The sequence below is a fragment of the Podarcis gaigeae genome, assembly GCF_964106915.1.
Source record: "Podarcis gaigeae genome assembly, chromosome: Z".
Taxonomy (NCBI): Eukaryota; Metazoa; Chordata; class Lepidosauria; order Squamata; family Lacertidae; genus Podarcis; species Podarcis gaigeae.
In genome coordinates this window covers 30,400,327-30,412,097 of record NC_139691.1, presented here as the reverse complement: position 1 = coordinate 30,412,097, position 11,771 = coordinate 30,400,327, and the positions used below count along the sequence as shown (strand labels likewise).

Below are 11,771 nucleotides of genomic sequence, written 5' to 3'. Positions count from 1 at the left end.
CACAGCAAGACATCAAACATTAAAAGCTTCCATATACTGCTTCCCTATCCTGGGCTGCCTTCAGAAGTCTTCTAAAAGTCAGTTTTTAATTTCCTTGACATCTGATGGGAGGGCGTTCCACAGGGCAGGCGCCACTACCGGAAAAAAATGGATCCACTGAATACCAATTATTGCTAGAAGAACAACATGTTATAGAGCAGGACATTAGACGCTTTGGACAGGAAGAGGTGGATTGGTAGGTTCATTTATTAAATAAGAAAGATGCTGCCCAAACAGATTTCTCATTTTAATGGCTGTGCTGATTAAATATTTGCTGCGTCTTGATAGGTATGTATTCATTGGGTGTGGCTTGCGATAAAGCCCTCATGGAGAAAAGTAGAGGTAAGAGAGGCTGCACCAAACAATGGAGGCTGCACCAAACAATGGAGGACGATTCTGCAGTTGCACCTGTTTTCCATATTTATTAAAAGTTCCTAGGTGTATCTATCCTGCTGGTGCCCGAGCCCATAGGGCCTTCCAGCTCTTTGACCATTCAGGTAATTCACTGGTTGATGACCATACTTCTGGTGCTCAGGCCGAGGTACCACTGATGCCCCGGGTCTCTGTAAGGGAAAGTTAAAATATGAAAATTGGTTGCTGCATTGGAAGGACTCCCTGCCCCCTCTCCTAGAGCCTCCTTCCCACCTGCCATGTGGGATTCCAGGACTGTGAGGGAAGCAGGCAAGGATAACACCAGGCCCTTGCTACAGTTCCAGCAAGACTGTTTTCTCTTCCCTACTTCCCACAGGGCCACCTACCACCAACTGTAATTTGCAGCAGGTGGAGAGAAACACCACATGACTGCTCTAGACAGACTCCTCCTCCTGCTACAGGGCCAAAATTGCTTCTGGGCATGTTCATGAGTTCCATTATTTTTTCCCTTTTCCCACCAGCTTCTACTCCTGTGGATACACTTTCTTAAAGAGCCATGGAGAAGCAGAGAGTCGCAGTGGGGTTGGTCAGCATAAGACAGAAGAAAGGGAGTGGGTAGGTGGGGAAGAAGATTAAGCCCTGGGGCTGCATCCACACTATACATTTAAGGCGCGCACACACCCTCAGGAATTCTGGGAACTGTAGGAATTCTGGGTAATAAATGGCAGCTCTCAGGTTTCTTTGTGGGGTTGGGGTAAGGATGCACTTTAAATGTATGGTTGTGCACACAGCCTAAGAATCAGGAAGAGGAAATGGGTGATGTAACAGACAGGCTCTCATAGTTACGTCGAAGGGCTCTTTCCAAATCCAGGTCTAAGCAGTGAGTTGTTTTTTCTTTTATGTTTCATTTTCTGGTCTTTTGTTTTGTCCCACTGCTTCCTAATGGAAAAAAAAAACCCTTTACTGCTGAATCGGAACAAACAGCAATCCACAGAAACCTCAATTGCTGTTTGTTCTGATTTAGCAGTTAATAGCAGGCTTTTCTGGGGTAAGTGGTGGGACAAAAAAAAAACCACAGCTCGGACATAGACCTGGAAACTGTGGGTCTGTGCCTGAAAGCATGGCAAAGAAGGAAGTCTGAATAAGCCCTAAGGCTTCCTGAACACCTATGTAGTAAACCTGATACACAAAGGCTTCACATGTGCTCCATTTCCAGTTTCCTAGTGCAAATTTTATCAGTAGGATCTAGGGAATTGTGAACAGAGTTCTGTTTACAGATGGGGATTGTTCCTTTTCCCTACTGCAGCCCTGAAAAGTAACCCCTGAGGACTGGGAATGATGTGGCATCTGGTGTAGGGCATCCTCGCCCAACCAGGTGCTTTTCAGATGCTTTGGGCTGCAGCTGCCATCCTCTCAAACCATTGGCCATGCTGACTGGGGTTGGTGGTAGTTGCAGTCTAAAACATCTGGCAGCACCATGTCAGGGAAGGCTAGTGTAGCAGGTTCCCACTGGAAACTGAAGAAAGAGGTCCTTCCACTCATGCAGAGAGCTCTCTCTGAATCCTGCCCCAGTAAAAACAAAACAAAAACCCCCACTCCTTGTATAACTGAGATTATTTGTACATACTGGAAATCGTTGCATGGGCATAGCAGAAAATGGGTTTATGTCCTCATAATCCACATCAGGCACCTCACTCTCCCAAGAGTTAAGCTGGCCAGCTTGGAAAGACCGACCCACAAATACATCATCTTGGCTTGGAACAGCTCTTCTCAATGGCTGGTGAGGCATCTGACTATAATAATCAAATTAAACACTTTTTTTAAAAAATGCAAATATAAATTTCTTATGGGCAGATAAATGCAACAAAGAGTTATGTTTCAAGATAAATATGGCACAGTAAACCATTAAGGTGCTGCAAGTCTCTGGACTCAGCTACACAGCTGCAAATAAAACATTTTAAATGTGTAAAGTGCAATATACAAATGTGAGGCAGTGAGCTATGCCAAATTCAATGTATTTTTCAAAACATTTTTTTAAAAAGCATTTTCACAGCGTTTTTTTAAATATGTTTGTAGATTTCACCTCTGTTACGTTTGCTGCAACAGAATAACATGGCTACTTCTCTGGAATACAGATCTAGGCATAACAACATGATAACCGCTTATTGTATGCACTGAATCAAAATGAATGGCCTCAGTTTTGGGATCTTAGTTTTGGCATCAGTTTAGCCCAAAGCATCCCACCTGGCTGCAGCAAAAAGAAAGATGGGAAGCAGGGCCCAGTCCGTTGGCTCAGCTGAGACACCAGCTCCATCTAGCTTTTCCTCTCCTAAGAGTAAGTGGGGTATAGTAGTTGTAAGAAGCGGCAGAATCGTAAGCTGTGAAGCGGGTTCATGTCTCCGCTCCTCCACATGCAGCTGCTGCTGGGTGACCTTGGGTTAATAGCACTTCTTTGAAGTCTCTCAGCCCCACCCACCTCACAGAGTGTTTGTTGTGGGGGAGGAAGGGAAAGGAGAATGTTAGCCGCTTTGAGACTCCTTCGGGTAGTGATAAAGCGGGATATCAAATCCAAACTCTTCTTCTCCCTTAAGCGGATCCTTCATTACAAACTGGTCATTATAGAAAACTGCGAATGAACTTCTGTCTCAGTTTGCTTGTTTCCTTCTTCATCCCTTTTCCTAGTTGCGTCATATGAGCTCCTGCAGATCACAGGCACCACCACAGCTTCTGACCTACACTCATTCATACAAAGGTCTGAACATAGAATGAACATGCAGCCGAGGACTCTGTCTTTTGCAGGTTTTCTGTACATAGAGATGAGATAGGCAAGCAGCTCCTATAGCAGGAGTGGGAAACCTTTTAATCTCAAGGCCCACAATGCCTTCTGGGCAAACTTCCATGAGCCTCATGGTAGTGGAGGCAAAAATTGATGCATATAAATTTTGCCTTTGTGCAGTAAGCTAGTTTCTATATACACACACACCTATATCCTCTGTCCAGGCAAAAACACTTAAGGAAGGTACAAAACAAGGCCAGTGAGAGGTGTGGCCTGGGAGGAGGTTATATGGCCTGAACAGCTGGGAAGGTTGCAGGCAACTGGATAAATGTTTATTGGTAAGAAAAACAAACAGAAAATATGAGACTACGTGACAACTATAAGGCATGTTCTAAACTCCAGGTCCATACAAATTCTAAAATGCCTTGAAAATGATGCAGAACAATGGACTCTTCTTCCTCAGGAGAAGAAAGCTTTCAAGTAAATGGAGGGCAAATTTCAGAACAGTTCAAGATCATTTTACATTTGAAAATATATAATGATTTCCATCATTGCCGAGCAGTGTGCACAATTTATCTTCTAGCAGGAAAAATATATCATCATTGTGAAAAAGTTTGACCAAAGGACATCATACCTGTAGTCTCCAGCATATGGTGTCTGTATTTGTTCATGAGGGTAACTTTGGAGATTGTACTTGGGAAATTTAATATTATCCTATACCAAGAAAGAGAAAAAAAGAAGGGGGAATTAAGCGACAAATTGACTTCTGTTTTGTTATTTTAAAATGTTTATTATGAAAAAATAGATGATAAAGATGCAACCCTTAAAAACAAATATGCAATCCCCAAAATACTGAAGACAAATAATAAGATAATATGTCTACTATTACTCACCAGCCTTCATCAACCGTATGCCGTCAAGATATGGGACCCATGCTGACTGAGGCAGATGGGAGTTACAATATAGCCTAAAAAATATCTGAAGGGCACCAAGTTGATGAAGGTTGGTATACAGGAAGAGAAAATCAGAGTGAAATAAAGACCAGTTGCAAACACATCATGATAGAGTTAAAAACAAACCTGGTTATTGTACCTTGTCCTCCCTATATTTCTTATTTCAAAAACTCAGAAAATACTGCCATCATTCTACACATAAATGATTAAAGTTTCTGTTCCTTAGCTGTATATCGGGAGTGGAGAACCTGCAGCTCCTAACTCCTTTTGGCCCCAGCCAGGTGACGGTCAAAGATAATATTAGTTGTAGCACAGCATCTGATGGACTATAGGTTCTCCATCCTTACTGTATAGGAATGAATGAAAGAATCAGTGGCTTTCTCTCCCACAGAAGAAATAGAAGTGGTAAGAGCTGTTTGACTGTGGGACCAGTTACCAGTGTCCCTTACTGGAGGTATTCAAGCAGGGGCTGTACAACCATTGGTCAGTGATGCTCTAGCTAAGGATTTCCTGCATTGAGCACAAGGTGTTGTTGTTGTGGTTGTGGTTCTAAAAAAAACTGTATGATACCAAACCATAGAAGGGCCACCTATCTGCAGAACTGAACTTATTTCCTTGTCAGGCACACTTCCAGCTTAGCTCCCAAACTACCCCTATAGCATATTTGGCTGGCAGATTTTCTAATAAGATTTTTTTTTTTTGCTGCACTTTATTCTTTTGTCCTTTACAATACCTACCAGGTGTGACATTTCTTCTAGCCTTTTAGACCTTCTTAGAAGGCAAACGAGACATTTTCTAAATAAGATGTCTGCTGCCTGATGTAAACAAGTTAATTAGCTGCAGGATAGCTTTATCCCGTTAGAGGCACCTTTCAGATCAGTGCTAAATGTTAAGGGAAGTTTTGAATGAAATCCATGCTTTAAATGCTATTTATTTGTATTATTGGGGTTTATCTGTTTTATGCGATGAATAATCCTCCCCCCATATATGTGTTTTATGCTTATGTTGTAATGGCCATTGACTGCAAAGAGTAACAAAACTTGAACTGGACTCTTGGCACTGCAGCAGCTATTTGTTGCTGCAGATTCCTCCTCTGACCCCACCAGGAGTCTTCTAGGCCTGGTTGGGATAAAGGAGGACAATCATATTGCAGCTTCTAAGCAAACGAAGTCCATTTGATGTCAGCTAATGCAAATGCCCTAATCTCATCTTACATATCAGACATCCATTGTAAATGTCAATTGCAGAGTGGATACGGGAAGAACGCCTTTCAGAAAAGGCTGCCAGCTATTTCCCTCATATACAAAAAATAATGCAAAACCCCGGGGCATTTCAAAAATAAACAATGCCATCCACTGGATTAAAAAAAGCACCCCTTTTACCACAATTAAATTCCAAGTCCATAATAAGCAAGCAAGCAAGCAAACAAGCAAACAAACAAACAAACAAACAAATAAACAAACAAAATATTTTACCTGTCTTCCTTGTGAATAAGAGGCGGATCTCAACCTATTGGCCAGTTTAGGAGCATATTCTGAATGATGCTGTGGTTCAGGTCTCAGCTGCCTTGCCTGAGTACTGAAAATATATAAGAGTCAAAAGAATGTGAGCCCTCGATTCCTTCCTTCCTTCCACATACATATAGAAATTTAGTACACTGCTGGCGAGGAGGGGTGAGAACAGGAACAGCCTGCCCCGTTTCACCACCTGAGGCAAAATGGGAATGTGCTGTGCCCTGCCCCCACTTCTACCACTGCCAGAATACCCACTCCTTTCTCAGTGGGGTGTTCGTCTAAGCATTGTCACTTGTCTTCTTTGTACAGCAGCTGTGCACAGGTGAGAGGAGGGCATTCTGGCACCAGTGGAAACAGTGGGGCAGGTGACGTACCACCACTTACACTTCCTCCTTTTTAAAAAAACAAAGTAATAAGAATAAATAAAATGTGCACCCCACACCTGAGACCATTCCCTTGTAACTATCCAACCTCCCAAAATTTCAACACCTATTACGATTGCCATAGGGCTTTAAAGGTCAGCACCAACACTTTGAATTGTGCTCGGAAACATACTGGGAGCCAATGTAGGTCTTTCAAGACTGGTGTTATGTGGTCTCAGCGGCCGCCCCCAGTCACCAGTCTAGCTGCCGCATTCTGGATTAGTTGTAGTTTCCGGGTCACCTTCAAAGGTAGCCCCACATAGAGCGCATTGCAGTAGTCCAAGCGAGAGAAATTCATATTTCAGTTCAAGAAGTGTGAAGTCCATTGCTCTCCATTAAAATACAAACAGCACCTAATTTCTCCTTGATTCTTACTTGGGATCAAACTAGGTAAGTGTGCATAGATTTGCAGCCTACAAGGCTGCAATACATACTGACTCACCGGTTTCGCTTGGCTTCTTTCTCTGGCTTGTCCTTGCAATACCGGACCCACTGTGTTGTGACAGCAGCTGCAAAAGACAGAGCCACTGCAGGGAAAACCACAACTAAAATCAAGTCCAAAGTGCTCCAAAGCTCCTCGCATTTGACACCCATGTACCAGTAATTTTTCCAGCCATTTTGATAGGAAGGGCACCTGTGGATGGAATCAAGCAAAGCAACATCAAAACAGTTTGCGTCAACCCCCTAATAGTATGATTACAACCCATCGCAATGCTTTTGTGCTGGGGTGCTATCCAGTGACGTGCGGTCAAATTGGGCAGGGCTGCAATTTTTAACCTTGCTGTTTTCCTCACAATGGAACTTGTTTGTCCACGGACTGCTTGCAGGGGCCATGGGGCCAGTATGACTAAAGCGCTACTGGCACATGAAGGACCGTGATGAGTGCCAGAGTCCAAGGAAACGCTCTTTACCTTCCTGCCACAGTGGTACCTATTTATCTATTTGCACTGGTGTGCTTTCAAACTGCTAGGTTGGCAGAAGTTGGGACAGACCACACCCTTCTTGGCTTCTTATGCCTGGTTGGAGCCTAGGACAGTGCCTTTTGCATGCTTGGATAGAGAGTAGTGGAAATGTGGGGAATGTCGCAGCCTCTGACATTTACACAGCTGGGGTGTTGCCTACTGAAGAAAGGTAAGTCATATCCATGGCCCCACTGACTGTGGAATCTGGCTTCTTTCTCCACTGGCATGCGACCCCCTGAAAGTTGCCTCTGGGGGAATGTGGCTTGGGTTGAAAAAGTTCCCTACCCATGGCTTAAGCACATGGTGCCTGTGTAGACATGGCAGTTGGTGCAGTGGGGCTGCACCACTCATCTGACCTCCTTCTGGCTGCACTGATGCTGCATAACAGGATGGAGAGGCAATGGAATAAAGCTAATTCAGCTGCTGCACATCTATTCCATGTCATCCTTGCTACAAGCCTCTCTCTCCCTGACACCCCTGTCATAATATACAGCAGTGAGGTGGACAGAGGGAGGTCAGGTGCCCAACCATTGTCTTTCCCCACAAAGCTCAACCAAACCCTAAAAGGAAGGAAAGTAACTTACTTGCAAAAGGGAAATTGATCTTTACAACCACAGGCAACTCCTTCTGGGCAGAAATCGCTTGTACTGCCTGGACAATCATCAAGGTCAGCCACACCGGAACAATTGGCTGAAAACAGTGGGGAGAGAGTTGAGCTGCATAGCAATGTCATATTGACCATAATTTAAGATACCCATAGAGATAATTTGTGAGCATATTCTAATGAAGTGCTGCTTTGTCTCAGGGGCCTTGCAGACCTGAGTTGTTTTGCAGGGCTATTCAACATGCCACTTGGCCTATCGCTCAATATCCAAAAAAATCCCAAAGTGCTGCACCAACAAGCACAAAACAACCCCTCTGCAACACCACGATTCCAACTTAATGGTGTAACGTTGGAAAAAGTTGACCACTTTTCCTACCTAGGCAGTTATCTTTCCACAAAAGCCAACATTGATGCCAAAATCCAGCATCGCCTGAGCTCCGAGAAGCACAGCTTTCTCCTGATAGAAGTGCAGAGTGTTTGAGGACTAGGACATTCAGAGGGAAACCAAAATGCTAGTAACAAGCCATTGTGCTACCAACTTTACTGTACACTTGTGAAACATGAACCTTTTATAAATGCCATCTCCAGCTCCTTGAAAGATTCCATCTGAAATTTTTTACAGATCACTTGGGAAGACAGATGAACTAATGCCAGTGTACTGGATGAAGCAAAGATTACCAGTGTCAAAGCAATGATTCTTCAACATCAACTTTGTTAGACTGGTCATGTTGTTCTGGTGCCTGATTATCATCTTCCAAAGCAACTACTATATTCCCAACTTAAGAATGGAAAGCAAAATACCAGTGGACAACAAAAGATAACTGGGAACTCTGCGAGTGCTCCAATGGAGAACAGCCTTCACCAAAGGTGTCATAGACTTTGAAGAAGCATGAACTCAGGACGCAAAGGAGAAAATGTGCCAAGAGGAAGGCACACTTGGCAAATCCACACTGTGATCAACTCCTGACCAGAAACCTAGGTCCCCACTGTGGAAGAATGTGTGGATCCAGAATTGGCCTCCACAGTCACTTACAGACTCACTGTTAAGACCGTGTTCATGAAAGACAATCTTACTTGGCTACAAGTGATTGCCAAAGAAGCAGAAACGGGTATTCAACATGCCACCGGTGCAAGAACAGTGCATTAGTGGTGGATTTATATAGGACCACCAACATTTCATCCTGCTTTATTATTTATCATTATTACGTATTATTATTATTTGATATAAACAAACACACCTGCCCCGATGCACGAAGCACCTTTGCTCCCTGCTTCATACGAGCCACAATTAAACCAGAGAGCCTCTAATTAACAATACCTATTTCATCTAAACTGAGAAACTATGGGTGGTATTTAACTTTTATTCAGAGCAGACCTGCTGAAATTAAAATAACCTAACTTTCAGGTAGTCATATCCATTCATTTTAACCGGACTAATCCCAGTAAAACCACCTAGGGTGGTCTGCTGCCATATGCAACCACATCACTCTGGAAAGGTAGGTCTCTGCTGCTTGCTGGGAGGGACGAGACAACAGGGAGGCTGGTACAGTGAAAACTTGCCTGCAGAGCTGATCCAACACTCCTGCCAGTGCATTTGCACTACTCTGATGCAAAGATACACAAAGGTGTACCTCCTAAAATTACTTCTGTTGTTCTGTTTTTGTTTATTATTATTATTATTATTACTACTACTACTATTACTATTTGCCTGACCTACACCATAAGGTGTGAGGGTGAGGTACAACCACACAAAAAGATTTTAAACCAGTTAAAACAAATTACAATCAGAAGAATAGGGGGTGGGGTTAAGAACAGGCCAAGGTAAAGAGATGTATCTATAGCATATGAGAAAACGTATACCAGTAAACACCTGAGAGCAGATCAGAAGCCTGTGACCTCCTTTGCATCTGGTTAATAATTATCATCATCATCCACCTCCGGAATTACTGGCAGGGACCACTGTTGTTGATAGGGTGACCATTAACACATTATCATAAAAGAGGACACAGAACTGCATGACATCTCTGTGTGCTATTTTATATGTATGGATGTAAACTTATGACTAATGCAGAGAAGACTATGATCAGGTAACCTGAGTGCTGTTCTTTCTGTCCTCGAGATGCTAATGGAAAACTTTAAAGTACCTCCCTTCCTAGGGTTATTAGGGGAAGAGCCATGGCTCACTGGTAGAGCCTCTGCTTTACATGTAGAAAGTCCCAGGTCCAGTTCCCGCTGGCATGTCCAGGGAGGGCTGGGAGATCCTTTCAAATAAAAGCCAACTCCTGCTTTTCCTTTGAATGTTCTCTTTCAGCAACCTGGTTTAGGAAGCTTTCTAACTGTTGCTATTGCTAGTCAGAAAAACATAAGAACATAAGATGATTCCAGCTGGATGAAGCCAAATACTTACCTAGTCCAGTATCCTTTTCCCCACAAGTGACCAAACAGATGTCTAGAGGAAGCCCTGGTTGATCTTTTGCACACCATCTAGAGATCTTCCAGTACACCCTTATCTACGTCTGTCATCCCTACCCCTGCCTGACGGCACAATTCTACCCATATTTCTCCAGAAGTAAGTCCCATTGTGCTCAATGGGATGTACCCCAAGTCCAGGGGCGGAGAACTTGTCCCCCTTTCATACGTTGCTGGATTTTCATCACGTCCAGCCAGAATGGCCAATAGTCTAGGATATTGGGAGATGCAGTCCAGCATCCTTTGAAGGGTTGCACAGTTCCCCAGCCCTGCCCTGAAATCATAACCTAACTTAATGCAGATTAATATTGGACTCCTTAAGTTCAGGCCCCATGTGCACCACATTTTCTAAAGCAGTGTTATACCACTTGAAGAAGAAGAAGAAGAAGAAGAAGAAGAAGAAGAAGAGGAGTTTGGATTTGATATCCCGCTTTATCACTACCCAAAGGAGTCTCAAAGCGACTAACATTCTCCTTTCCCTTCCTCCCCCACATCAAACACTCTGTGAGGTGAGTGAGGCTGAAAGACTTCAGAGAAGTGTGGCTGGCCCAAGATCACCCAGCAGCTGCAAGTGGAGGAGCGGGGACACGAACCCGGTTCCCCAGATTACAAGTCCACCACTCTTAACCACTACACCACACTCGCTCCCAGTCATGCCCTCCCCCAAAGAACCCTGAGAACTGTAGTTGGTTATTGGTGCCGAGGAAGACTCTTATCTATTTACAAAGTTACAATTCCCAGAGCAGTTTAACAACTACTGTATTTTACGCCCCATAGGACGCACCGCCCTATAGGACACACCTAGGTTTTTTTGGGGAGGGGGGAAATAAAGAAAAAAAATTATTTCCCCCCCCAGGCACGGGGCTGGCGCGGGGGAAGCCCGAGCTTCCCCCGACCCCAGCCCTCAGAAGAGCCTGCTATCCGCAAGCCTAGGCAGCCGCGCCGGTCTCCCCAGGCTTGCGGACAGCTGTGCGAAGCCCGGGCGCGCTGAGGATTCCTAATGCAGGCAGCTCTGCGCAACCTTCCGGAGCCCGGCGCAGCTTGGCGCCGGGCTCCGAAGGGTCGCACAGATCTGCGCAGAGCCCGGCAGGGCAGGCAGCTCTGCACGACCCTCTGGAGGCCGACACAGTTGCGCAGAGCTTCCTGAAGCCTGGAGAGCAAGAGCCTCTCGCTCTCCAGGCTTCAGCAAAAGCCTGTATTTGCCCCATAGGATGCACCCACATTTCCCCTTCATTTTTGGAGGGGGGGAAAGTGCATCCTATAGGGCAAAAAATACGGTAATCGCTTTTCCCAGGAAACTCTGGAAACTGTTGCTAAGTGAGGGGGATCAGTCAGGATTGCATTTTGCACCTAGGAGGATCTTGTTCAACTAGGTCTCATCTATAACCAGCCCCAAATGTTTCTTACGATCTGCAGCTTCCGTCGTCAGCCAACTCTTGGACAACACGGCCAGGAGAAGGAAGAGAGCACCAGAGGTTAGCATGGTGGGATGCTGTTTAGAACAAGAGTTAATCCTCTTCTCTGGGACTCTCCTGCCCATCTGCGATTCTCCTTCACTTTTGATTTCTTGTTCTTGTTCTTTCTCCTTATAGCAGACCAAAGGTCCTGGAGTTTGAACTTGTTTTACAGCAGCCTTCTTGTAAGCAATTACTAATTAACT

General features: G+C 44.5%; 1 protein-coding gene across 1 annotated transcript; it reads right to left on the bottom strand.

The window, feature by feature from the left end:
- Positions 1–228: 228 nt before the first annotated feature.
- LOC310836780 (uncharacterized protein) lies at positions 229–11,762 on the bottom strand. Its single transcript, XM_083722644.1, has 7 exons — positions 11,519–11,762; positions 7,623–7,728; positions 6,519–6,710; positions 5,616–5,718; positions 3,822–3,901; positions 2,039–2,204; positions 229–602 (listed from the first exon to the last, which is right to left on the bottom strand). Exons 1-7 carry the CDS (start codon positions 11,649–11,651, stop codon positions 474–476), a joined length of 909 nt encoding a protein of 302 aa, XP_083578770.1. The 5' UTR covers positions 11,652–11,762; the 3' UTR covers positions 229–473.
- Between the last annotated feature and the right edge of the window lie 9 nt (positions 11,763–11,771).

What these genes read in the sequence shown, in the direction of transcription:
- LOC310836780 (XM_083722644.1), bottom strand. Translation starts at nt 11,651, where the DNA reads ATGGGCAGGAGAGTCCCAGAGAAGAGGATTAACTCTTGTTCTAAACAG. An exon ending in CTTATTCACAAGGAAGACAG is followed by an intron (nt 3,902 to 5,615) that starts GTAAAATATTTT and finishes TTCTTGGTATAG; the next exon opens with GATAATATTAAATTTCCCAA. An exon ending in TGCCCATGCAACGATTTCCA is followed by an intron (nt 603 to 2,038) that starts GTATGTACAAAT and finishes TTTCCCTTACAG; the next exon opens with AGACCCGGGGCATCAGTGGT.